The sequence below is a fragment of the Pogona vitticeps genome, chromosome 1, assembly GCF_051106095.1.
Source record: "Pogona vitticeps strain Pit_001003342236 chromosome 1, PviZW2.1, whole genome shotgun sequence".
Lineage (NCBI taxonomy): Eukaryota > Metazoa > Chordata > Lepidosauria > Squamata > Agamidae > Pogona > Pogona vitticeps.
The window spans coordinates 312,712,749-312,739,353 of NC_135783.1; the positions used below are offsets into that span (position 1 = coordinate 312,712,749).

The 26,605-nt window shown below is 42.5% G+C and overlaps 1 protein-coding gene across 1 annotated transcript in view; it reads left to right on the plus strand.

Moving 5' to 3' along the window:
- SCFD1 (sec1 family domain containing 1) overlaps positions 1 to 26,605 on the plus strand; it is a 73,780-nt gene continuing 47,175 nt past the window's right edge. The window contains exons 1-9 of the mRNA XM_072986323.2: positions 1 to 158; positions 11,195 to 11,265; positions 13,217 to 13,305; positions 17,214 to 17,304; positions 19,922 to 20,044; positions 22,232 to 22,319; positions 23,145 to 23,234; positions 24,413 to 24,468; positions 25,884 to 25,969. Coding sequence (XP_072842424.2) covers positions 128 to 158; positions 11,195 to 11,265; positions 13,217 to 13,305; positions 17,214 to 17,304; positions 19,922 to 20,044; positions 22,232 to 22,319; positions 23,145 to 23,234; positions 24,413 to 24,468; positions 25,884 to 25,969 — 725 coding nt within the window. The 5' untranslated portion in view covers positions 1 to 127. The remainder of the gene's footprint in view (positions 159 to 11,194; positions 11,266 to 13,216; positions 13,306 to 17,213; positions 17,305 to 19,921; positions 20,045 to 22,231; positions 22,320 to 23,144; positions 23,235 to 24,412; positions 24,469 to 25,883; positions 25,970 to 26,605) is intronic.

Below are 26,605 nucleotides of genomic sequence, written 5' to 3' on the forward strand. Positions count from 1 at the left end.
CTCCGCCCGTCGCGCCGCCTCTGTTTCGCCGGAGAAACGCGCCCGCCCGCCCGCGACGCCACGTCTGCCGGGTTGCGATGATGGGGCTGCGGTGAAGGGGGCGGAGTAGGCCTGAGCGGCAGGGAAGATGGCGGCCAGCATCCGGGAGAAGCAAACGGGTGAGTAGTCGGTTTTACCTCGCGGGCGGTTTCACGCGGGCCTTCGCCCCTTTTCTTCGGGAGCCCTTGAGCCGGGGCTGCCTCGGCGTCCAGGATGATGATCCTGTGGAGAATAAAGAGATGACTTCTGGCTCATTCCTTCCCTCACCCTGTGTGGGTTGTGGGGCCCTTCTTTATGGTCTGTTTACCTTTGGGTCTGTGAGGAAAGGGTGTTTTTCTCCGTCGTGTGGACGGGCTTATGAGGCGTCGGCGTTCTCCGTTCTTGGTTCCCGAATCTAGGAGGACCGCAGTTGTTGTGGGTTTTCCATGCTGACATCCTCTGCCCAGCATCCCTGTAGTCCTCCTTTGGTCGCCTCCTTGGTTGGTTTTGAAATCCTACGAGGAACATTGCTTTGATGAGGTATTTCATGGGGCTATTCAGTAAATAGACGGAGAAAGAAATAACTGCAGTCTGAACAGGAATGGCTGTGTCCCCGTTTCACGGGGACAGACTTGAAGGAGTTTTGTGCCCAGAGTTACTCGAAAGAGAAAGGAATCCTAAAATGCAATATACTGCTGTCCTTTAAAGCTTTTTCCTGTTATAAACCCAGTCTTTATAGCCCAAGTGCAGTCCTTTACGCTGTCGTCAAAGGATTTGTCCATTTTATCTAGTGGATAATAAGATCACAAAGATCTGCAGTTGCCAAAGTTTTGAACAAAAAGTGTGTCTCCCGCAAGAAACATCGTTTGTAGAACAAATTGGGGAGACATGCAGCAAAGCAGTGTACAATCTCTACACATGATCATGATGGCAGGTGTGTTATTTGGTTTGAAAGCAGAAATGAGTTGCTGAATCTCCAGTCCCCTTGCCATGTTTATTGCAGTTTGTTGCTTTCAGCCAAACTTTCTCACAGCTTTTGCATGAGACAGTTTTGCCCCATTAGAGAGAACCCAATCAAAGTTCGTAAGGGCAGTTTTCCAAAATGTCTTACCTCCATCAGTTTCTGGCTTAAACACCTCTAAGAATTAACATCATTAATTCTTCAAGACTGCTTCTGCTTTCCTTGGCTAAAAACAAATCAGAAGTTAACATCTATAGGCTTTTCCCCTCAGTCCCTTGGCAACTGCACTTTCCAAACAGAGGGTGTTTGACTTAGAGAGACAATGTTAGCAGAACCTCCAATTTTCTCACAGCAGATAACTCCAGATATATTGTAACTCCAGCTGCCTACCTCTCTTTGCCCTGCCAACTCACCATAGCGTATCCTCACTAGTTAGATGGCATGCTGTTCCCTAAGAGGCTACCAATGGGAAATATAAAAATATCCCTATGGTAGAGAAGATCTGCCCTTACAATGATGATGAGGTAGAATCAACTCCACACCTTATGTTACACTGCCAGTTCTATCATGAACCACATATTAAGCAAACATTTCTCATAGATGCATGCAAGATACATAAGGATTTAATGGATGGTGATTTTAAACTATAACTTTCCTTTTTCTCTCTTCCCCCTTGTATTAGTGTTGTGACTGTCATATAAATTCAGTCTGTATAACGTTCAATGTCTTTAGCTGATCATGGACTGTGATAATAATAAACTGAAACTAAAGCTTTCACCCACAGGAAAAAAAAGTTAGCAACCATTTAGACCTATTAGTTGTTGTTTAGTCGTTAAGTTGTGTCCGACTCTTTGTGACCCCATGGACCAGAGCACGTCAGGCCCTCCTATCTTCCACTGCCTCCCAGTGTTTGGTCAAATTCATGTTGGTAGCTTCAGTGACACCGTCCAACCAGCTCATCCTCTGTCGCCCCTTTCTCCTCATGCCTTCACATTTTTCCAACATCAGGATATTTTCCAGGGAGTCTTCTCTTCTCATGAGATGGCCAACGTATGGAGGCTCAGCTTTAGGATCTCTCCTTCCAGTGAACACTCAGGGTTGATTTCCTTCAAAATGGATAGGTTTGTTCTCTTTGCAGTCCAGGGTACTCTCAAGAGTTGCCTCCAGCACAATTCAAAAGCATAAATTCTTTGGCGGTCAGCCGCCTTATGGGCCAGCTCTCACTTCCATACATCCTACTAGAAAAACCATAGATTTGACTATGCGGACCTTTGTTAGCAAGGTGATGTCTCTGCTTTTTAAGATTCTCTCTAGGTTTGTCTTTTTTTCTCCCAAGAAGCAGGCGTCTTTTAATTTTGTGGCTGCTGTCACCATCTGCAGTGCTCATGGAGCTCAAAAAAGTAAAATCTGTGACTCCCTACATATCTTTGTGCTCTCCTCTTTCACCCTCATTAAGAGGTTCTTTAAGTCCTCACTTTCTGTCATTAGAGTGGTATCATCTGCATATCCGAGGTTGCTGATATTTCTTCCAGCAATCTTAATTTCGGTTTGGGATTCCTCCAGTCCAGCCTTTCGCATGATGTCTTCTGCATATAAGTTAAATAAGCCGGGGGACAATATACAGCCTTGTCGTACTTCTTTCCCAATTTTGAACCAGTCAGTTGTTCCATATCCAGTTCTAACTGTTGCTTCCTGTCCCACATATAGATTTCTGAGGAGATAAATAAGGCCCTCAGACACTCCTGTTTCTTTAAGAACTTGCCATAGTTTGCTGTGGTCCACACAGTCAAAGGCTTTTGCATAGTCAATGAAGCAGAAGAAGATGTTTTTCTGGAACTCTCTGGCTTTCTCCATAATCCAGCATATGTTAGCAATTTGGACTCTATTTCCTCTGCCTCTTCGAAATCAGCTTGTACTTCTGGGAGTTCTCGGTCCACGTACTGCTGAAGCTTACCTTGTAGGATTTTGAGCATAACCTTGCTAGCGTGTGAAATGAGTGCAATTGTACGGTAGTCGGAGCATTCTTTGGCACTGCCCTTCTTTGGGATTGGTATGAATACTGATCTTTTCCAATCCTCTGGCCACTGCTGAGTTTTCCAAACTTGCTGGCATATTGAGTGTAGCACCTTAACAGTGTCACCTTTTATGATTTTAAATAGTTTGACTGGAATTAAATCCCCTCCACTGACCTTGTTGTTAGCCATGCTTTCTATGACCCACTTGATGTCACTCTTTAGGATGTCTAGCTCAAGGTCAGCAACCACGCTATCTGAGTTGTCGGGGACATCCAGATCTTTCTGGTACAATTCCTCTGTATATTCTTGCAACCTCTTCTTCATGTCTTCTGCTTCTGTGAGATCCCTGCCATTTTTGTCCTTTATCATGTCCCTTTTTGCACGAAATGTTCCTTTAACATCTCCAATTTTCTTGAGCAGATCTCTGGTTTTTCTCTTTCTGTTATTTTCCTCTATTTCTTTGCATTGTTCATTTAAGAAGGCATTCTTATCTCTCCTTGCTATTCCTTGGACGTCTGCATTCAATTTTCTGTAACTTTCCTTATCTCCCTTGCATTTTGTTTCCTTTTTCTTCTCTTCTATTTGTAAGGCCTTGTTGGACAGCCACTTTGCTTTCTTGCAGTTCCTTTTCTTTGGGATGGTTTTTGTTGCTGTCTCCTGTACAATGTTATGAGCCTCCATCCATAGTTCTTCAGGCACTCTGTCCACCAAACCTAGTTCCTTAAATCTGTTCTTCACTTCCACTGTGTATTTAGAAGGGATTTGGTTTAAATTATACTTGACTAGCCCTGTGGTTTTTCCTTCTTTCTTCAGTTTAAGCTTGAGTTTTGCCATAAGAAACTGATGATCAGAACCACAGTCAGCTCCAGGTCTTGTTTTTGCTGACTGTATAGAGCTTCTCCATCTTTGGCCGCAGAGAACATAATCAGTCTGATTTCGATATTGCCCATCTGGTATTGTCCATGTGAAGAGTCGCCCCTTGTTTTGTTGGAAAAGAGTGTTTATGATTACTAGCTTGTTCTCTTGAGAAAACTCTATTAGCCTTTGCCCTGCTTTGTTTCGAATTCCAAGGTCAAATTTACCTGTTGTTCTTTTTAACTCTTGACTCCCTACTTTAGCATTCCAATTTCCTATAATGAGAAGAACATCTTTCTTTGGTGTCAGTTCTAGAAGGTGTTGTAAGTCTTCATAGAATTGGTCAGTTTCAGCCTCTTCAGCATTGGTGGTTGGTGCATTAACTTGGATTACTGTGATGTTGAAAGGTCTGCTTTTGATTTGTATTGAAATCATTCTATCATTTTTGAGATTTCATCCCAGTACATCTTTTCCCACTCTTTTGTTGACTATGAGGGCTACTTCATTTCTTCTATGGGATTCTTGCCCACAATATTAGATATGATAATCGTCTGAATTCTGGTAACCTGTACACATACAAGTTGTATCCTGTGAATGGTAACTGGATTTGTCCCCAAATACATATCATTAGACTACCCTATACTTAATTTATTTTCCTATTTTCATTTCTTAAAGTCAGGAGAGACACTTTGGCACCTTCTGAATCTCTGCTTTTTATTATTTTGATAATTTGGTATCATTTGCACACTTCCCTACTTCAGTGCTGATCTCCACTGTAGATTATTTATGAATACTTAGGAAAGTAAGAATCCTAGTACACATCTTTGGGAGGCCCAATCTTTACTGCATCACATTGCAAAAACTCAGTTTATTTGTAGTTCCTTCTTTCCAGGTCTCTAATCAGTTACCAGTTTGTAGAACAACCCATTGTCTTATTCTGTGAGTCCTAAGTTTCTTTATAATCCTTTCCTGTCGACTCCGATCCAGAATATAACGACCAGGAAGATCACCCCTAGCCCTGGTTTGGATCTTCTGCCAAGTAGTTGCAGAATCTACATATATCAGTCAGGTATTGCTACCTCCACAGCCTCCCTATCTCCTCTCCCCATGAATTGGAGAGGATTTGTAAAGGAGAAATTGCTTTATTTGTAGAAGTGATTTCTGGTGATTAAGATTCTGGTAACCTGTACACATACAGCAAGCTCCCCTTCACACAAGTCATATCCTGTGCATGAGCAACAGGAGCAAGGGTATGGTAGGCACAGCACCACTCTCCCATTCCCTGTGCTTCAGTCACTTAAAATAAATCCCTGAATAGAGCACTTAGGGCATGTCTACACTGTAAAATTGGGTGCAACCCAGACCGTGTTCAAAAGATCCTTATCTTCAGTGCAATATAGAGATCGTGCCATGGGTTCTCTTCTCTCATCCTGCCTTGTTGCTCTGCCATACTATTCTCCTTTATCCACCCTCGGGATAGTTATACACAGTATACTTAACACCCAGTTAGCCCAGTGTTAGAGCAGCTTGCTGACTCCCTGCTGCTGCTCTTCACTTTCCAGCTGATTGTGTGGCCGCTCTTCGCTTCCCAGCCAATCAACGGGGACAGGAAGCTGGCAGTGGTGTTTGAGAGGCTCACCATCTCTTTGCTTCTCGTCTTCATTTCCCAGCTGATCACACCACTGCTCTCTGATCCCCAGTTGATCAGCAGAGCTGGGAAGCCAGCTGCGGGACGCTCAGAGTAGCTCACAGCTTAACAGCCTAGGCTCACCTTTAGAGATGGGGACCCATGAACAACAAATACTCCCCCCAGTGACCCGACAAACAATGAATCAATTTGTCATTTGTCAGGTCTTTTTTTAAAAAAAACTTTCCCTCCTCTCGCTATGTCCCAGAGCATAGCAAGTGGAAGGAAAGCAGGAATCAAAGCGATCGCGCTTTGATCCCTTTCCCCCTGCTCTTGCTAAGCTCCACAGGGCTTAGAAAGAAGAGGGAAAGCAGGGATCAAAATGATTGTGCAGCCCCTGCTGTGGGATTGCTTTGATCCCTTTCCCCCTCCTCTTGCTAAGCCCCAAGGGGATTAGCGAGAAGGGAAAGCAGGGATCAAAGCAATCCTGCAGCGGCTAGGAGAATCCCTTTGATCCCTCTTTGATCCCTTCTCTCTTGTTCTTATGCCGCATGAGCATAGGAAGAGGAGGAAAGGGGAATCAAGCCCTGGGGGTGGGATTCCCTTCAGGCAGGCTTTAGCAAGCTGCCTGAAAGGAAAACCCCTCTGCTTATTCCCCCAAGGAACAGCTGATCTGCTGGGGCATAAGCAGATATGGAATGAAGGAACAAATATAAAAGGGTTATATTCATTGCTTCATATTTGTTCTCGTCTCTGGACCCCAAGGACATGAAGCAACAAATATCTGACGAATCAGGGATATTTAACAAATATCCTGATTGATTTTTATATTCATCCCCATGTCTACTCACCACTTTTCAGCTTTTCTTGTCTGCTTCCTGGCTGATCACTGCCAGTGCTCCAGGAGTCCAGGAAAAGATGGAAATGGTGACCTCTTGAGCTGCAGTGGTGGATGCAATGGCAGCATTCAGGGTGTGATGCAACCACCACACAGCGGCGAGCCTTTTTGCAGCATTTGCCTCCAAGGAAGTGGTTGCTGATGAGCCTTCACTAGTCTCAGCCAGCTTCCTGAGTTGCTCTTCCCTGCCTACACCTGTCTCCATTCTGGGCTTGTATCACTGCCATTTCTCTGAGCCTGCTTGGAGACATGGGTGGACTTGCTGTCAGCACAGACTCCAAGGCTGAAAACAGGGGTGCCAGACAGGGCCTAATTTCTGGAAGGTGTTGTTCACCTGATCCTAAAAAAAAAAAGGTTTTCCAGTGAAAATAAAAGTGGTTTTTGAATCCTGCTTAAAAGAATGCATGCCTTAGCCCTGTAACAGAAAGGTGCATGACAGCTCTTAAAGGGGAGGATGGCTCATTCTAAGTGGAAACACTTGTGGATGAGGCTTTTTCTTTTCTGATCCAAACAGTGTCATCAATTATGCATGTACTAGAACTATATGCCACTGTGGACAGGGCATTAGATGCAAGTTTAGGAGCACTGCTAATTAATTTCAAAAGCCTCTTCAACTGTTGAAAAGGAGACAGAATTTCCCTTTGTAGAACCCTTCTCATCTGTCCTTTGCAAGATTTGTTATTATATACTCTTAAAATATTTAAATGTAATTTTCTTGTTGTTGTTGCTCTCTTTTGGATGTCATCATGGCTATTTTATAGTTGTAGTAGCTCTACAATATGTCAACAGTGATGTATTGCAACCAAATCAGTCTCCCAGGTTCTTTAGCATGTAAGTGCTTCTCTTCCCTACAGCTTTTTTTCACCGAATGATCAGTAGTAACAATTTGCTCTTGTTAATTCTCATTCTGCGACCAAAGTATTCTATTCCTTTTATAAGTTTTATGATTTCTTGGTCATTCTTCACTCACCTTAGTGCTACTTGATTAGCCATCCTTTTGGTCCAAGAAATTTTTAGTATCCTACGATAAATTCACATTTCAGATGTCATCTTTTTAATCATTTTCTGTGTTAAAGCACATGAGTCCATGTCATAAAACAGAACATTAGGTTTAAATGCAGTAGAACTTCAATTATGGCTGCTCAACCCAAAGTCACTATAGCTGTAGTCATGCCCAGCCTCTGATAAGAGAATGGGAAGAAGACAGCCACAGTCCTGTGTAGACAGTCAGTGTAGATATGCGCATGTTGCCAGCAAAGGGATGGTACTTTTTAGAGACTGTGTACTCTATTATGTATACCTTTATGCCGACTGCAATTTTTAATCATTCTTTTGTTAAGATGATTATTCCTCCTATAGACATATTTATTTATTTATTTATTTGATTTATATCCCGCCTATCTGGTCCAAACGGACCACTCTAGGCGGCTAACAACCATAAAGATAATATAAACAACGAAAACAGACAATTCTAAAAAAAGAAGGCACTACATTACATCATATAATATACAAAACAGAAAACAAAAACAAAAAAAAGGGGGGTCAAGAGGAGTATGATGGAAAGGCCTGCCGGAACAACCAAGTCTTCAATTGCTTCTTAAAGGCACCCAGCGAGGGAGACCTGCGGATCACAGGAGGTAAGTTGTTCCAGAGGCGAGGAGCCACCGCCGAGAAGGCCCGATTTCTTGTCTTCTCCTTCCGGGCCTCCCTCGGCGTTAGGCTCCTCAACCTCACCTCCTGGCTCGCGCGAGTGACACGGGTAGATCTTGGCGGGAGAAGGCGTTCCGCCAAGTATCGAGGCCCTAAACCGTTTAGGGCTTTGTACGTGAGCATCAACACTTTGAAGTCGATGCGGAAACGGATGGGCAGCCAATGCAAGGCGGCCAGAGTGGGTGAAATATGTTGGTATTTTTTCACACCACTGATTAATCTGGCCGCCGCATTCTGCACCACCTGTAGTTTCCGCAGCAACCCCAAAGGTAGCCCCACGTAGAGCGCATTACAGTGGTCTAATCTGGAGATTACGAGCGCATGTACCAAGGTAGTGAGCGCCCCCACATCAAGGTAGGGTCGCAGCTGGGCTATCCGCCTAAGGTGAAAAAAGGCGGAACGGACCACTGACGCCACCTGGGACTCCATAGTGAGCGCCGGGTCCAGATGGATCCCCAAGCTGCGAACCACATCCCTGACGGGCAGGGTCACCCCCCCAAAAGAGAGGGGGTTTCCCAAATCCCGAGCTGCGGGGGCGCCCACCCTCAGCACCTCCGTCTTGTCCGGGTTCAGCCTAAGCCCGTTCTCCTGCATCCATTGCAGTACAGTCTCCAGGCAGCGCTGAAGGGACGGAACGGCATCTCCTGTGGTTGGCAAAAAGGAGATATAGAGCTGGGTGTCATCAGCATACTGATGACACTTGACTCCACACCCCCTGATGACCTCTCCCAGCGGCCTCATGTAGATGTTAAACAGCATTGGGGAGATAATCGACCCCTGCGGAACCCCACAATTGAGGATCCACGGGGCCGAGACACTCTCCCCAAGCTGAACTCTCTGAGGACGGTCCTCCAAGAAGGAACGGAGCCAGGACAATGCCAGGCCGCCTATTCCCAACTCGGAGAGCCTCCCCAGGAGGATACCGTGGTCAATGGTATCGAAGGCCGCTGAGATATCAAGGAGGACCAACAGTGACACTTTGCCCCTGTCGGCCTCCCTCAATAGGTCATCACACAGGGCGACCAATGCCGTCTCCGTACCATGGCGCGGCCTGAAGCCCGACTGGAACGGATCCAGGGCATCTGTTTCATCCAGGAGTGCTTGCAGCTGATCGGCCACCACCCTCTCCACCACTTTGCTTAGGAAAGAAACATTGGCGACGGGCCTGTAATTGCCAATTTCGTCCGCCGCCAAACTAGGTTTCTTCCTAATGGGCCTAATGAGTGTATCCTTCAGGGCAGATGGAAATCTGCCCTCAAGGAAAGACCCATTAATTATAGCCGTGGCCCATTCCGTTGTTAAAGGCCTGGCTGATTTGATTAGCCAGGCCGGGCAAGGGTCTAAGGAGGAGGTGGTGGCACGGCAGCGATCAAGCACCCTGGCCACAGTGTCAGGCGTAACAGACTGAAAGGTATCAAGAATCACCGGGCAAGACGGAGCGCTGGACATCTCTGCTCGACTCACTGTGTTCAAAAAAGGAGAGAGGTCCCGGCGGATGGCCTCCACTTTTGATTTAAAAAATGCTGCAAATTGGTCTGGCGAAAAACTAGAGGGAGGCCCATTGCTCAGACCAACTCCGGATAGGTCGCGTACTATACGGAATAACTCCGCCTGCTGGTTGGAAGCTTCGCTTATCCGGTTAGCGAAGTATGCTCGACTGGCAGCCTTTACCTTAGCCAGGTAAAGGTTAGTAGCGACCTTAACAGCTATCCAATTCAAATCCGTCGGGTCCTTTCTCCATTTGCGCTCTAGCCGTCTCCTGGCCCGCTTCAATGCCCGGAGATCCTGGTTAAACCAAGGTGCCGGGCGATCTCTGCGGCGGAGAGGGCGTTTAGGAGCGATCGTGTCTGCAGCCCTAGCCGCGGCTGAGAACCAGCCGTCAACCAGAGCCTCGACAGGAGCGTCAGCCAGGTCAGTCGTGACACCTCTCATGGCCTCCTGGAATCCAACCGGATCCAGTAGCCTTCGAGGGCGGACCATAACAATAGGTCCCTGCTCCCTGCAGGGGGGAAGAGCCATGTTGAGGGTGCATTTTATTAGGTGGTGATCCGACCATGACAAGGGTACCGACTCAAGGTCAGTCACCATCGGACCACTCTCGCTCCCATTTGTGGAAAAAACCAGGTCAAGTGTGTGGCCACCCACGTGGGTGGGGCCGTTAACATGTTGGGACATGTTCAAGAAGGCCATGGTCTCCAAGAACTCAAGAGCTGGCCCAGAAATCTCTGCCCCCGCATGCACGTTGAAATCCCCCAGAACCAATAGGTTCGGGGAACCCAGCAGTGCCGCGGAGACAAAGTCCACCAGCTCCGGTAGGGAAGTGGCTGGGTCGCGGGGAGCACGGTAACCCAGCAAAATCCCAATACCATCCCTAGCCCCAATCGACACGTGAAGAGCCTCTAGACCCGGTTTTACCACTGAAGAGCGCCTAGCAACCTCTAAGCTGGACTTATAGACAATGGCTACTCCCCCCCCCCCGACCTTCCAGTCTACCCTGGTGTTGGACGGCATAACCGGGCGGACAGATGAATGCTAGGGGGGGACCCCCCTCTCCGCCAATCCAAGTTTCGGTTATGCATGCCAGGTCTGCATCCTGCTCCAAAATAAGATCGTAAATTAATTGGGCCTTGTTGGATACAGACCTGGCATTCAACAACACCAGGCGTAGAGTGGATGGCCGACTGGACTGGCTACCTCGATACTGGGGGTTGGACCCCGTCTCAGAACAATGAACAGCTTTTAGGCATCTGCCCATCGTTCTTCTTACACGAGCAGGGACGGGGCCAACGCCATATCTCCCCCTACCCGTGACTACTGAGATGTTTTGAGACCCCTCGCTGGGAGGGCAGGCCCTCCAATCCATCATCAAGGGAAAAAAAAAAAAATTCAGATACCATAACACAGGTTGGTGTCCTGTTTAAATTTGACCTGTAAAAACATAGTCAGAATGTGCATTGCATTTGCCATTTAATTTGCAGAACATGTATCTTGGGATATTTTAAATAATCAACAGCACAGTTTCAAAAGCTGTTCAAGCTCTTGATCACTGTTGTTATGCAAAAGAAAACTAACAGTATAACAATGATGGAAATATTTTCTCTCCTTTTCAGCTGCTCTGAAGCGTATGCTGAATTTTAATGTGCCACCTGTTAAAAACAGTACAGGTGAACCAGTATGGAAAGTAAGTCAAACTATACATCTGTTTTTACATCCATGATAATTTATAGTTTCAGAGGAAGTTCTTGCCAAATTTTTGAAAGTCTGATTTTTCAGTGTTAATAGATAGTAGGTAACTTAGACCGATTGCTGGTGATTAAAAAAAAAAAAAAAAAGGAAATGGAGTGCATAAAGAGGAAATAAATAGAACTAAATATGCAATCTCCAAGGGAAAGAAGTAAACATATGTAAGGGGGTAGAGAAAATTGCTATGATTAGCAGATTCAAAGTGGTCTGCGATTGTGGTTTGGGATTTATGGTGGAACAACATTCTTCTGATAGTTTAAGAAAATGTATTTGCAAAAATGTTCTAATATACAGCTATTTTTGTCGCTATGATGCATGTCCCTGTTTTCCTTTTAATTTGTTTTTGCACATAAATGTTCTCTCATCCTAATGACTATTTTTGTATGACTGACCTGTATTGAAATATTTGTTTATGTAATACTGTAGCATGTCTGACATAGTCTTCAGAGAAACGTATATTTATTAATTATTAAAAGAGCTAAGGGATTTCAAAACATATAATTTAGAATCCTGTTGGTTAGTTACCCTGGCAAAAGTGCAATTGCAGAGGTGAATTAGCAGTTATTAAGGATCTGTAAAAAGGGATACATGCAGTAATTCATTAACTAGTGGCAATGTGCCACTGCAATTTACAGCACTGCACTTATGTCAGTGTAATTAATCGATAGAATTCTGGTCAAAGATTTGACAGGTTTCTTCAAATTTGAAAATTAACAGGGCAATCCCAAACATTGTATTGAAGAGCTTAGATGTCAAAACTCTCCATGACATTCAGCAATCTTGCTGAGAGTGCGGGAAGTTGCAACATCATTGTTTTTGTCCATCTTCTTTGTCAGAGGTTACTTTTAGCAAATTTTCTTCTCTTTGGAACTAGTACAGTGGTGCCTCGCATTACGATGTTAATTCATTCCAGCAAAATCGCTGTAGAACGAAAACATCATAAAGCGAAATTAAAAAGCCCATAGAAATGCATTAAAACCTGTTAAATGCGTTCCGATGGGTTTAAAACTCACCGTCCAGCAAGGATCCTCCATAGGGCGGCCATTTTCGCTGCCTGTCTTGCGAGGAATCTGCCCCTAAACACAGCAGAGAGCCATTTTATTTACCCGGTGGCCATTTTGAAACCGCTGATCAGCTGTTGGGAAATCGTCATTTTGCAAAGAATCGGTTCCCGAAGCAGGAAACCGATCATCACAAAGCGAAATTCCCCCATAGGAAACATTGTTTTGCGATCGCAAAAAGTTCATCGTAATGCGATTTCGTCATTAAACGAAGCAATCGTAATGCGAGGCACCACTGTATATGCTTCCTAGTTCTGAAGTTGGCATGGATCTCCTAAGCATGTCTTGGGATTGGGAAAGCTGTGCAGCCATAGTCTCTTTCAGCATGCTATTTGCAGCCTGCTTCTCCCTCAATAGGGAACTGGCTGTGGACATTTCTGCACCTCCTCGAAGGGGAAGGTCTGAGGGTGAGCTGCCTCTCCTACTGTCCTTCAAGGAGGTGGTCAGGTCAGTCCTGTGGACCCTGGATTTTGTCCCAGGAGCCATAGGCTTGCAACCAAAACTACCTTTCATTTGTTTCATAGCTACAAAGCCCAAAAGCAGAAATGTGCAGCACAGCCTTTCTTCAAGCATAACTGAAACAAGCAGTGGCTTTAAAGTAATAGGACTTAATGGAAGGAAAATTTAGGATAAAGGGCTATATCCAATTAGTAGTCCTAATTACAATAGACCAGTAAAATAAATGGGACATATATAGGAAATATTTTAACAAATCTCATTCATTCAGTGGATCTGCTTTAGCAGAGACTAATAGATAGAGTTAGAACAAAGATTTGTGGAACTGTAACCCTACTGTCTATGCTAATAGGATTTTTTTGTGTGTTATAGGTTCTCATTTACGACAGATTTGGTCAAGATATAATATCTCCATTATTGTCAGTGAAAGAGTTAAGAGACATGGGTATTACTCTGCATCTGTATGTATATTTGTGTGTTTGTTTGTTTTGTTTATTTATAATACTTATGTGACTTTATATTTTGTTTGAAAATGTTTGTGTAATTTCATAGTCAAGAAGATCAGGTTGCATCGCTTTGGTGTGTGATTGAACAATATAGGAGAATGAGAGGATGCTGAATACACTTAAAATCTGGCATGCCTAAACATGCAGTCTCCACATAAAACAGTATGACTTGAGGTCTATTCTATTGATTTTTAAAAACAATTTTAGAAAGCATTTAAAAATCTGAAAGTTAATAAACAGCACCTCTTGAGACACTACTTAAAAGTCTGCCTGAAGAGGAAAGTCTTTACCTAACAATGGAAGGACAAAAGGGAGGAGGCCAGCCTGGTTTCTCGGGCACCACATTCCAGCACCACTGAGAAGGCCCCTCTCTCATGTCCTTGCCAAATGAGCTCGGGAAGGTGGTAGAACCGAAAGAAAGGCCTCCCCAGAAAATCTGAAAGGCCAAGAAGGCTCATATGGAGTGATACAATCTTTCAAATACAGTGGTGCCTCGCTTTACAATTGCCCCGCATTACAACGAATCCGCTTAACAACGATCTTTTTGCTATAGCAAAACGATGGTCTGAATGGGGGAATTTCACTTTGCGATGATCGGTTCCCTGCTTCGGGAACCGATTCTTCACAAAATGACATTTTTTGAACAGCTGATCGGCGGTTTCAAAATGGCCGTTGGGTGATTAAAATGGCTCCCCGCTGTTTTTAGGGACGGATTCCTCGCTATACAGGCAGAGAAAATGTCCGCTGTATGGAAGATCTTCGCTGGACAGTGAGTTTTTACCCCATTGGAATGCATTGAACGGGTTTCAGTGCATTTCAATGGGGTTTTTATTTTCGCTTTAGGATGTTTTCGCTTAACGGCGATTTTCCTGGAACGGATTATCATCGTTAAGCGAGGCACCACTGTAGCCTAAACTCAAGCCTTATAGTGCTTTATGGGGAATAATCAATACTTTGAATTAGGCATGCAAACAGATTGGCAACCAGTGAAGTTGTAATAAGGGAGTTGCATGTTCCCTGTAACTAGCGTCAGTTAGCAGCATTCAGAACCAGCTGAAGTTTCCAGACACTCTTCAAAGGCAGCCCCATGCAGAACACACTGCAGTTGTCCGAACAAGATGTACACCCAAGCTGTTGAGCTGACTTTTCAGGGAGAGGATAGCCCCATGCAGTACAGACTGAATCCCTATCCTGTGATTTGCCTTTTGACTGACCAGGAGCATTTATGTCTTGTCTGGATTATGTTTCAGTTTCACTGACAACAGACATTAGTCTAAGCACAGAGCATCTTCTTTGGGATCCAGTAGGAAGGAGAGATGGAGTTGGAAGTCATCAGCACACTGATGGCATCGAACCCCAAAACTCCAGACAACCTCTCCCAGCATGGATAACATGGGGGAAAGGTATGTGCCCTGAGAGACACCACAGACCAGTGGCCAAGGTGTCAAACAGGATTCTACCAACTCCACTTTCTGAGTTTGGCCATCCAGGAAGGTTCAGAACCTGTATAAAATAGTACCCCCAAGATCCATCCTAGAAAGGTGCTCCAGAAGGATACCATGGTCAGTGGTATCAACGGTCACTGAGAAGTCCAGCAGAATCAACAGGGACTACTCACCCATCCAGTTGAGGTCATCCACCAAGATGAACAACGCTGTTTCTATTCCATAACCAGACCTGAAGCTAGACAGAAGTGGACCTAGATAATCCGCTTCATCCAAGCACCACAACACACTCCAAGACCTTGCTCAAAAATGGAACATTGGAGACAAGCAGAAAATTGTCCAATACACTGGGATTCAAGGAAGACTTTTTAAACAACGGTTCTATTACTGCCTCCTACATGTTGATACCCTGCTTTGCTGCAAACAGACATTCACTAGTACCCTGCCCCACTCAACCAGTCTTCCTCTGTCTGCTTTTATAAGCTAAGAATGGAAAAGGTCCAGCACACATGTGGTGGCTTTCACCTCTCCAAAGATCCTGTCCACATCCTTGCACCCACTGAAATGTATCCATTATAATAGGACAAGCTGTGAGTAAAGTTACATCAAGAGTTACATCAAGAAGACCAGTCTCAGGTACATGCATTCAGACCCTGCAGTCTGTGGGACAAGGCACCCAGAAAGCAACTCTTGCCCAGCCACTCCCAGATCTGACCTGCTGCTGCACAGAGAACTCAGGTAGACAAAGCTGAAAAAGACAACTGCCCCAGCTAACCAGGTCTCTCTAACGGAAGCCAGGTCAGCATATTTAGAATCAAATCCTGGATATTAGCTGCCTTATCTTTTACTGACCTGACATTTAGTATCAGTACCTTCAACCCAGGTGGTTTACCGTCAAGGCTATTTAGGCTACTTGAGTTAGGGCACAGCTGGGGGGAACCAGGATCACTATTTTTTTTACCCTGCTTCCATGAAATTGGTGGCGTCTCCCAATTCCTTATCCAGTATTGGTATGTTTGCATATAGCAACAGAAAACCTAGTACAGTGGTGCCTCACTTAGCGACGTTAATCCGTTCCAGAAAAAACATTGCTAGGTGATTTAATCGCTAAGCGATTTTTAGAAGCCCATAGAAACGCATTAAAACGTGTTTAATGCGTTCCTATGGGCTTCAAAACTAACCTTAAGCGAAGATCCTCCATAGGGGTGGCCATTTTCGGTGCCTCTTAAGCGAGGCAAAACAGCGGGTGGCCATTTTGAAACCACCGATCAGCTGTTCAAGAAAAGTTCCCCGACCCTTTTTAAACTGTTTGCATTGCAAAAGCGGGAAGGAGCAATGTTCGCAAGGAGGGGGGGAGGACGGACTCCGGGCTAGAAGGCGAAGGGGGGAAAGCCGGCGGAGGAGAGAGCGGCCGGTGGGGGGGGCTCCCGGTGGAGGGTGGGCTTCCACGGGATCCCTTGGCCGGGATGAGAGGCTCCCCCTTAGCCGCCCGCTGCTCTGCTCTCCTTTGGGTGGATCCTCCCACCTCCTCCCGGATGTGCAAGGGTCGCTTTGCCATGATCGCAAAGCTATTTATCCCCATAGGGGCCATCGCTAACCGATCGCTCTGGTGATGGGCAAAACCCCGTCGCTAAGCGATTTCATCGTTAAATGGAGCGATGAGGCACCACTGTAAATATATTTTAATCATTAGCCATTTTCAGATCATACAGTCTGAAGTACTTTGAATACATCAGCTTTTCCCTTATTTCAGATCAGTTGTGCAGACTGTATGAAGGAACATGAGGATGTTCTCCAAAGATACAGTGTTTAGTATTAACAACATTTAATATATAACACACTACTTAACTTTGGTTTTGAAAACTTGAGGGGACAGAAGCCAGATTTCATAGAAGATGCCTTGTATCCTGTTACATGCTATCAAATTTGCTCAGATCCATGACAGTCCTATGAATGAGTGATTTCCAAATATCTTTAATCAGCACATTCAAGACTACAGCTTCCTTTCTGGAGTCAATCCACCACTTATTTGGTCTTCCTCTTTTGCTGCTGCTTTCATCTTTCCGTAGCAGCTTTATATCCTACTTACCCATATTGAACTTTGAAGTAAGCTTGTCTGATGTCACTGAAGCATAGATGTAAGTGTGCATAGGCTTGAAACTAAAGTAGTTCAACTAAATCTAATATTACTCTCAACTAGAGTAGATTCACTGAATTGAAAATCTAATATTACTCTAGACTAGAGTAGATTCACTGAATTGAACTCATTACTGCTTACTTAACAATTAATTGTAACAGTCCTTCTGCTCTATTGGGGGCCAAAGTTGATTTAACTCTTTGTTCTTTAATGTTTCTTTTTTTCCCCTGTTTAAGGACAGTAAAATTATTCTTAAACAAACTGTGGTTTTCCTTTTCCAGTCTTCTGCATTCAGATCGAGATCCTATTCCAGATGTCCCAGCAATATATTTTATAATGCCAACAGAAGAAAATATTGACAGGCTGTGTCAGGTATATTTTGCATTGTTTTCTGCAACAGTTTTGCAAACCAAACTATTCTGTGTGTTCCCCTACCCCAACAGCCTACTTTAATGCCTGAAAGTGGGGGCCGGGAGAAAGAACCAGGCTAAATGCTCCTTCCCAATTTTTTTTCTTTAAAAACAATATACTGACACACTAAGTATGTATTCAAACAGTTTTTCACATAGAAAAATCACTTCCACTCTCATCACCTGCATGCTTTTGCTTTTCAAGCAGGGTTGACAAGGCTTATATGATTTTCAATTTAATTAAACTTGTGAAGCAGTTCCATAGTAACATTTTCCAAATCAGACAGTCCTCTTTGAGTGATTGGAAATGGTTCACTGTCCCAGTAGAGGCTGGTTCAGTTTTAAGGTGTGGGCTGTGAACCCAGTCCATGTTTTAGTGAGCACTTTACGAGAGTTGTCCAAGAGGCTGGACCTTTTGGAGGATAGGATTTAACACCTCAGATAACTTCTGTAACCTGCAGACTAAAACCTACAATGGATACACAGCCCCCACAGTAGAAATTAGCAGCTGTCACTGCTCTGTGGCCGATCTGCATAGCTTTCTTGTAAAGTAGATGCGCTTTGTAGAATCATAGATGATTGGGTTCTGTGGATTTAATCTTTTCCCATGAAAACCCACATGGGTCAGTCCATGAGGTATTGTACATGTATTAAGAAGTATTGCAAGTTAAGGTTTTTTTAATCTGATGTGGAATGTAAAGGTATACCATAGCTGACACCTGCAGGCTACACAAGGACACTACAGTCCTCCATCCCACCTCTCTTAAATCAAGCAGCAGACTAAGCTCTAGGAAAATCTATTTCAAAATGGAAACAATGCGACTTACGGGAAATTGCAAAATATTTTTTTCTTGTACTACAGTGCATGAAAAAAAATGAACAGGAAACCTTTCTGGAAGGAATGTTAATTGCATATTATGTAATGCTGAGGTTTAGGTACTGTGGTAAAATTAATTAGAGAATTATACATTCCACAATAAATGTTAGTTTACTGCATGTTTTACCTTTCCATGGTCAGAAGATGTCATCTTATAGATATAAAAGTATTCTTTCTAGTGTCTAATTAAAAGCATTATTTTTGAAGAATGCACTGAAAAGCATGATTAACCCAGCTCATACCTGTATAAAAAGAATTGAAGATTTTGCATCCCAGAGCACATTTTTGGCCACCACATCCATGCGAAACTCAAAACAAACTGTGCTAATTATATACCACTGCATAGCATCTTAAACACCCTCTGGGTGGTTTACAGGATTTTTTAATTATGTGAGGTACACATTGTCCCCTGCCCCCAATGAACTGCGTAATCAGTTTACCAACCTTGGAAGGTTGAGTCAACCTCAAGCCGGCTACCTGAGCCTGAGATCGAATTCAAGTCATGAGCAGAGGTTTGACAGCAGTACTTCAGTTTAACCACTGTGCAATGAGGCTCCACCCAAAGAGTGTTCCCTGTGAGGTTCCAAAACATTATCATTGGCCTAATGTTTGATATAAGGCACTTTTAAGAGCATTTTATACATAGGAAATGAACTGGAATGTGGAAGTTCATGACACCCCAGGATAGCAGATCTATACTAGAAGGCAACCATCACCTGTGGAATGGCTGGCAGCACACCCAATACTTCTTTGCAGTGTAAGATATTTTCAGGTGTGCTGCCATCATTTTCCATATATTGGCTGTTATCGGGATAAGGAGCTATGTGCTTGATAGCATCTTGCCCAGCAAGAAAGTATTTAGCTGAGCAGAATGCCTAAAGCAGCACAGGGGAAATGATTGCCTGGTTATATCAAACTATACCCCACAGCTTACATCAGCATAGCACTGCTAGTTTCCTTTTTCCAGTCATATGTATATTGACTAATTTTGGCATAGTGGCAGCATGTATGGCCGTGTCCTATGGGTAGCCTTGAATATTAAGCAATTTTATAGAGCATTTTTGCAGGTGTAAATACATGATCTGAAGTATCCTCAAAGCTTATTTTGAGTATTTTCCTCTCTGTTCTTAATTTATATTATTCTGTATAGGATAATAATTGTGGAAATGAACTTGCATAGGTATTTCACACTAAAGCAAACCATTATGTTGGACATAATGCTAGGATGTTAAGAACAGCACCATCTCCTGATCGTTGCATCTGTGTATTGACTGGAATGTACAAAACTTAGTTTGGCCCGTTTACCTTCGAATTATTTCATTCATCAGTATGTTTGTTGCTGTTGGTTTAGAGCAGGGGTGGGCAAGCTCATGGAGCTTAGAAATCTGATTTGTGGAGCCCCGGCCCGCCTTCACAGGGCTCACGGAGGACAGAAATCACACTTTTAGTCATAAAAGTGGTTTTTTAAAAAGATGTGGGCACCGGGGGGGGCATGTGGCCCACTGGCCACTCTTTGCTCATTGTACTTTAGGGGTATCATGCTTTACAGTGTTCTGGGTCAGAATGAAAGGCTTGACAGAATATAACATTGTGGTGCATCTTCCATAAGGCAGCAAGATTTAGCAATGTTACTTTGTATTCAATGCTTTCACTTTAATGAATTCTTGTTAGTTGAAAATTCCCATCTTTTAATTATTTTCAGGATCTTAGAAGTCAGCTTTATGAAACTTATTATCTAAATTTTATTTCTGCCATTTCAAGAAGTAAACTAGAAGATATTGCAAATGCTGCTTTGGGTGCCAGTGCAGTAGCACAAGTGGCTAAGGTATAGTGCGTTGCTACAATTATTTTAATTATTTTTACTTCATTTAAATTATTTTACCCCACCTTTTTCCTTAAAGAGATGTTGATCTAATTGTCTGTATTATCTACATATTAATTCATAATGGAGAATAGTGCATTGTAAATTATTACAGATCACAAATTAGAGCACAGAGATATGCACATTCGGCAACGTTCTGAAACCATAACATGTTCCAACGTATAAAATGCATCGTTTGTTGGCAGGCATTTTACATTGTCAATTAATATACACCTAACTTCAGGATGTAATTGTTGAACTTGTCAGCTCAAAATTTATAGTTGACAGTCAACTTCATAATGATTTGCAGTCTCCCATCTTTCAAAATTCTGTAATTTGTCCACCATTTGTCTGCTGGAAACACAGGACCCTAACTGATGGCAATACAAATTGTAGAGTTGCAGTCAGGTTATTTGTACACACAATCATTGCACCAGCCTGATTCATCACTACTTTATTATACTGTTCGTATTTTGGAGAATAAGAAAAGGGTTTCAAAGAACATAGAGAGCTGCCTTACAGTATACTGGGCCAGACTACAGGTTCTTGTAGTCTAGTATTGCTCCAGGAGTTCAGTAAGTATTTTTTTTTTTTTAGCACAACCTGGAGGAGACACCAGAGACTTTAAAGACCTTCCTGGAGACATGGATGCAAAGCAGAAAGTTTAACACTGAATTGAGGCCCTTCCTAGCAATAAGTTGTTTGTGACTTACATTAAAATACATTACAAAGAAAGAAAGATTACACAAATAGGCTATTATTTAGTTGCTTTTTACTGCAACATTAATGGCAAGAAGCATTTTAACCCAGTTGTGTTTCCTCACATAATTATATATATGCTCTTTTTTCTTTGTCTTTTTCTTTTTTTTCCCTCTTTGAAATGCTTTTATAAACAAGATACTCTGCACCTAATTGGGATGGTAGTTGAGATCTCAGTTTTGTAGTTACATAATTTTGTGATAATATTAGATTACATTAGGCATCCTTCAGTCTCTGAAGACTGTGGTAATGTGCTCTGAATAGAGGACTTGGAACAGCCTCTAGTGTGGCTGAGAAGGCCAATTTGAGAGTGGCAATCCCTTCCACACTTAAGACAAATACAACCTGCCCTCTGTCCAGGTCCCTGATTTTGCTGATTTCAGGACTGCCTCTTTGCCTCGGCCTGCTGGACAAGTGTCTCTTCAAAATGGTCTCCCATGGCCATGATGCACCACCAAGATCAGTTCGAGAGTGACAATCCCTTCCATGCTGAAGACAAATACAAACTGTCCCTTGTCCCGCTCCCTGATTTTGCTGGTTTCGGGACTGCCTCTTTGCCTTGGCCTGCTGGACAAATGTCTCTTCAAAATGGGAGAGACCATGATGCACCGCCTGCCTCCAGGCTGAACACTCAGATGCCACAGTTTCCCATCTGTTGAGGTCCATTCCTAAGGCCTCCAGATCCCGCTTGCAGATATCTTTGTATTGCAGCTGTGGTCTCCCTCTGGGGCAATTTCCCTGCATATTTCTCCACACAGGAGATATTTTGAAATCCAACTCTAAGCCATTCTCACAACATGCCCAAGCCAACGTAGACGTTGGTGTTTCAGTAATGCATACATGCTAAAAATTCCAGCTCATTTTAGGACTACTTTATTTGGAACTTTGTCCTGCCAGGTGATACAAAAAATGCATCGGAGACAACACATATGGAACATGTTCAGATTCCTCTCCTGCTATGCACAAAGGGTTCAGGACTCACTGAAGTACAGGAGTGTACTCAGGACATAGGCTCTAAAGACCTGGTGATAATATATTTATATATAGGTATTCCTACAGTTGTATTCCTCTGTAGTTTTGTTGCAGCAGAAAGCACTTCTGCTTGTACAGTCTGGGGAATCCAGGTTTTTCCAGTTCCCTCTACCACAGCTTTCTATGCCTTAATGCGTTTCTTTTTAAGGGCCATCAACTCTCATAAGCACTATTTTAGGGGAGAGGGAGGCCAAATAGCTTAGCAGGGCTGCCAGCTGTCAGATGTTACAACTAATGGAAGTGAAACAATTCCTTATAACTTTAAAGTGTTCACATTGAGACAATTTCTTATCACTTAGATCTAAACCAGTCATGGTTATGTATGATTCTTAGTAATGATCCCTTTGTCTTGATGTATAGGTTTTTGACCAATATCTCAATTTCATTACTTTGGAAGATGATATGTTTGTACTGTGCAATCAAAATAAGGAGCTTGTTTCATATCGTGGTAGGTGGCTTGTTCTAAGAACATTAATGTCTATCATTACATTATTTAATTATTTATTAAATTATTTTAAATCCATCCTTAATTGTAAACTTCACTCATTATGGGGAATGAGGTTTGCAACTTGGGGATTGCTCTTGGATAAAACGTTGCTGGAAGACCATGTAGCTTCCATGGCCAAGAGTGCCTTTACCTCTTGAGCCTCTCCCTTCCTAAGGAGGGCAAATTTGGCTGAAGTAATTAATGCATTAATTACTCTACTGGAGGTGTCCTTGAAATGTGTTTGGAAGCAATATTTAATGCAATTTTTTTTGGTGACCAGACTGGTGTGCCTTTCAGAAACCACATACCACTGATGCTGAGCCAGCTTCACCGGCTTTTAATTTGCTTCCAAACTCAGTCCAAAATGCTGAGATTGACCTATGGAGCACTGAATAGCTAAAAGGCAGGATATCTGAAAGACTGCCTTCCACGGGAGCCTACCTTGAATTGGTGGCAATCAGTGAGGGCCCTATTGTGCAACTGGCTACTGTGAGAGGATTGGTTTCTTAATATGAAACAGAGCTTCCTGATTAGATCAGCCTTGTAAAGGAGGTCAGGCTAGCCCTATCCCTGTTTACTATCCAGTGAAAGTAACTTGGTAGAAATCAGGATATTAAATGTATCTTTAGTATAAGTACAAGAAGTCTAAAACAAGTCAAGCTGCTGATATTGTTGTTTTAGACTTACCAGCATTGACAGTTGTGTATCTAAAATGGGATGCTTGGAATGCATTTTACATACTCTATGAATGATGGTAGCATGAACCATTTTCCCTCTTTGATACAGCCATTAACAGACCTGATGTAACAGACACAGATGTGGAGACCATTATGGACACAATTGTCGACAGTCTTTTCTGTTTTTTTGTTACACTTGGTAAGTATGTAAAAACTACACTTCCCTATGGAAAATGGCATCATTTCTTCTATGTTCGGTCTTAAATAGCATCTGGAGGAAGAAGCAGGACAAAACAGGTCTTCCTCACATAAGCAGTGTGTAAACATTGTTTCTTCTTTCATTCTCCTCTGCCTCATCATCTCTTCCCATTTCCACATTAACTATCTTGTCCATGTCACATCTCCACTGACGCCAATCCCACCAATGGTAATCATTTCCCAGATGAATACGTTGCGAATACATTTCCCAGAGTTTGCAAATCAGGTTCACACCCCAGTTTCAAATTTGAGTTTACATTTTATGATATGAATGTTAACACTGGTGCAGGTAAAACATTGTGCCATAGAGAATATTGGGAATTGAAGGATTTAAGGTCAAAGGAAGGAGGAGGGGATGTGCAAGTCCATGGCTAAAAGACAGGAAAATATATTTGTACTGGGTTGCACTTTATACAACACAAAGTATTCCATAAAAATTGACAAAGCTTTTTCTGATGTTTTGTTAGAGCAGTATAAAATAATTTCATTTTATTTGTTGAAACATTTAATCATTTGTGTGAGCAAAAGAAGCTTATAGCTGTATGGCATGTTTATTACAAATTATTTGAATTTATGATGTCACTATTCTTTTCCATTTGTCTGAAACCTCAAAATAATTCAGAAGATTTAGAACAATTGGACAACAATGCTTCTTCAGATAGTATCCGGCTACAACTCCTGTACTCCTAACCATCATAGCATGTTGTAAAGGATCATAGGAATTGAAGTCTGAGAACATACAAAGGGCCATAGTTGCTCAATCCTGCTCTAAACTAATTCAGAATAATAAGAATCTGAATAATCTTTCCTACTTAAGCTTGCATGTTTCCCATACCTTTGGTAGTCTGAAAAAAGCAGCAGTGTTTTAATATGTTACTTTAAAAAATCTATGTCTGTAACATATCACTGTGAAACGTAGAGAACATGTCTTATATTGCATTTTAAAACAATCCAGTTAAAAATAAGAGAATTTTTGAGTATTTTAAATGTAAGCAACCCATGTATTTTTAATAAAAAATTACAGGTTTATAAAAATATAATGTTTACCCACCTTAAAAGGAATGCTTGTTAGATTTTATAAACAGCAACTTTACCTAAACCCCCCTGTTATTTTAACAGGGGCTATTCCAATAATCAGATGTTCAAGAGGAACAGCAGCAGAAATGGTGGCAGTGGTGAGTTGTGAAATATTGTAGCTAAATTAATTATTAAAATAAATGTGGTAATAGAAAATAGAAGGGGGGGAATGTTGGCTGTGATGGCACAGCATAATTAACCCTGACTGTGTAGAATCACTGGTTTATTATTACAAGCATGTGCTGATGAATGTTGCCTGAATTCCAGTAGCAACTGTAGAACCTGTGGCAGGAAATATCACAGAGTTTTGCTACTTATTTTACCTATAATTTGAACATGGGCATAGTTTTCCTCTCCAGTTTCCTCCTCTCCTGAGAAACCAGAGAAGGGATCCAGGTCTTGTTTTAGGTTTCCTACTGCACTTTTAGGTTTTCTTCTCTAGTTTGTTGAAGTTAAAACAACAAGAGAGAAAAGTTGAGTTATTCCTCCTGCAAGCAGGATAAACCAGATAGCATTAACTGGCTCCATACTTACAACCAGTAAACCTGGATACAAATGAGACCACTGTCTCACCCAAACCACAAACAGAAACACATGAGATACATCCAGAGGTACAGTTCTGTTGAAGAAAAGCTGGTGCTACATGCCGTCATTTGCTGCTTCTTGTGGAAGCCATTGTCATTCTTCTGCAAGTGTAATACACAATACAGTATTTTAATTCCACTTACGTATGTTTTTTGCACAAGAGCTTTCACAGCTTATTTATAATTTCATTAAGCTAGGTGTTCCTTGCTTTAGTCAAGTTAATTGTTTCATTAGTGCCTGCACAAGTACTAATGGAACATGTAGCCACTTGCAGAATACTGCCATCTCTTGTACTTTTCTGATTAGTTGTAGATTGGATGCAGCCTCTTATTTTTATTTCAGAAGAGAGCACAAGCTATATAGTATCTTTATAACATCATAGTTATGTCTCAAACCAAAGAACCCATTCTAAGGTTCTTGTCTTCCATCCATCTTATTCCACATTACTTGGAAAGTAATGTGACTGAAATCAGGCATCACATCAAAATATCATTTAATGTTACATGAATGGTCATGGACTCAGGAATTTCCCTCACCTCTGATGCAACTGCAATAAAGGGGCTGTTTTTAATTAATAGTCTCATGGGTGCTGTACAGCAAGTGTTTGTGACATTCCGCTGAATAGCAGTGAAAATGTGGACTGGGTGGAATATGAAATGTAGCCCCCAGCACTAACTGGTAGTTTAATAACTAAGAACATGAAATATTCCAGCAGTGAAAGAGTAAAGGCAGTTTGGATATGTTTGTTTTAGGTTGTTTTTTATTTATCTATAAAACATCTTTCCAGAAGGAAAAGCATCCCGTTCAACTTTTGATTATTTTCCCTATTTGACCCCATGTAGATTATAAGGAGATCTGTATATATTTCTTTGTTTTAGCTTTTTGCTAATTTTGCAGATGTACAAAAACTGTGTTAAATCTTTTCCAGAAACTTGATAAGAAGCTCCGAGAAAACCTCAGAGATGCCAGAAATAGCCTTTTCACAGGTGACACACTTGGGGCTGGGCAGTTCAGGTATCAACATCTTGTTAAATATTTTAATTCAGTATAGCCTCTTGTAGTAATGTAGGTGCAATATCAGTATGTGCGTTTATAGGAGAAAACAAGGTTTAGGTATTTTAAAAATAGGGCAATGTTTGTTCTTGCACTGGTTGTGAAATCTAACATGAGACTGGTTTCATGATTAAGAGGCTGCTGGAGGGGAAAAATGGTTGTGTGACTGCACTTAGCAAAGCGAAGTGTGCTGCTTATATACCACTCCATAGTCCTTAGAGCACTCTTTGGGTGGTTTACAATTTAATTATGCAGCCTTTGTCTCCCTCCCCCCCCCCCCCCCGGTGAGCTGGGTACTTACATGCTTAAAGAACACCCAACTGGATTTGGTTGAAGATTTTAAACACAAAGCACATTGTTTTACAAATAATCTTGTGGGTTGCACTTTTTGTAGGAAGACTTCTAGTTTCAGTGCATAAACACAAACTTTTTATAAGATTTGAAAATGTGATGTTAAAGGGGAAATGCTTCATGATTCTTTACAGCATTCTTCTGAACTTGGATGCCTGTCTGTTTGTTAATCTCTGGTGGCAGGAGGTTCCTCTGTTTCTCACCACTGGGAACAGTGGACCATGCAGAGAACTCGGAGCGGTCCAC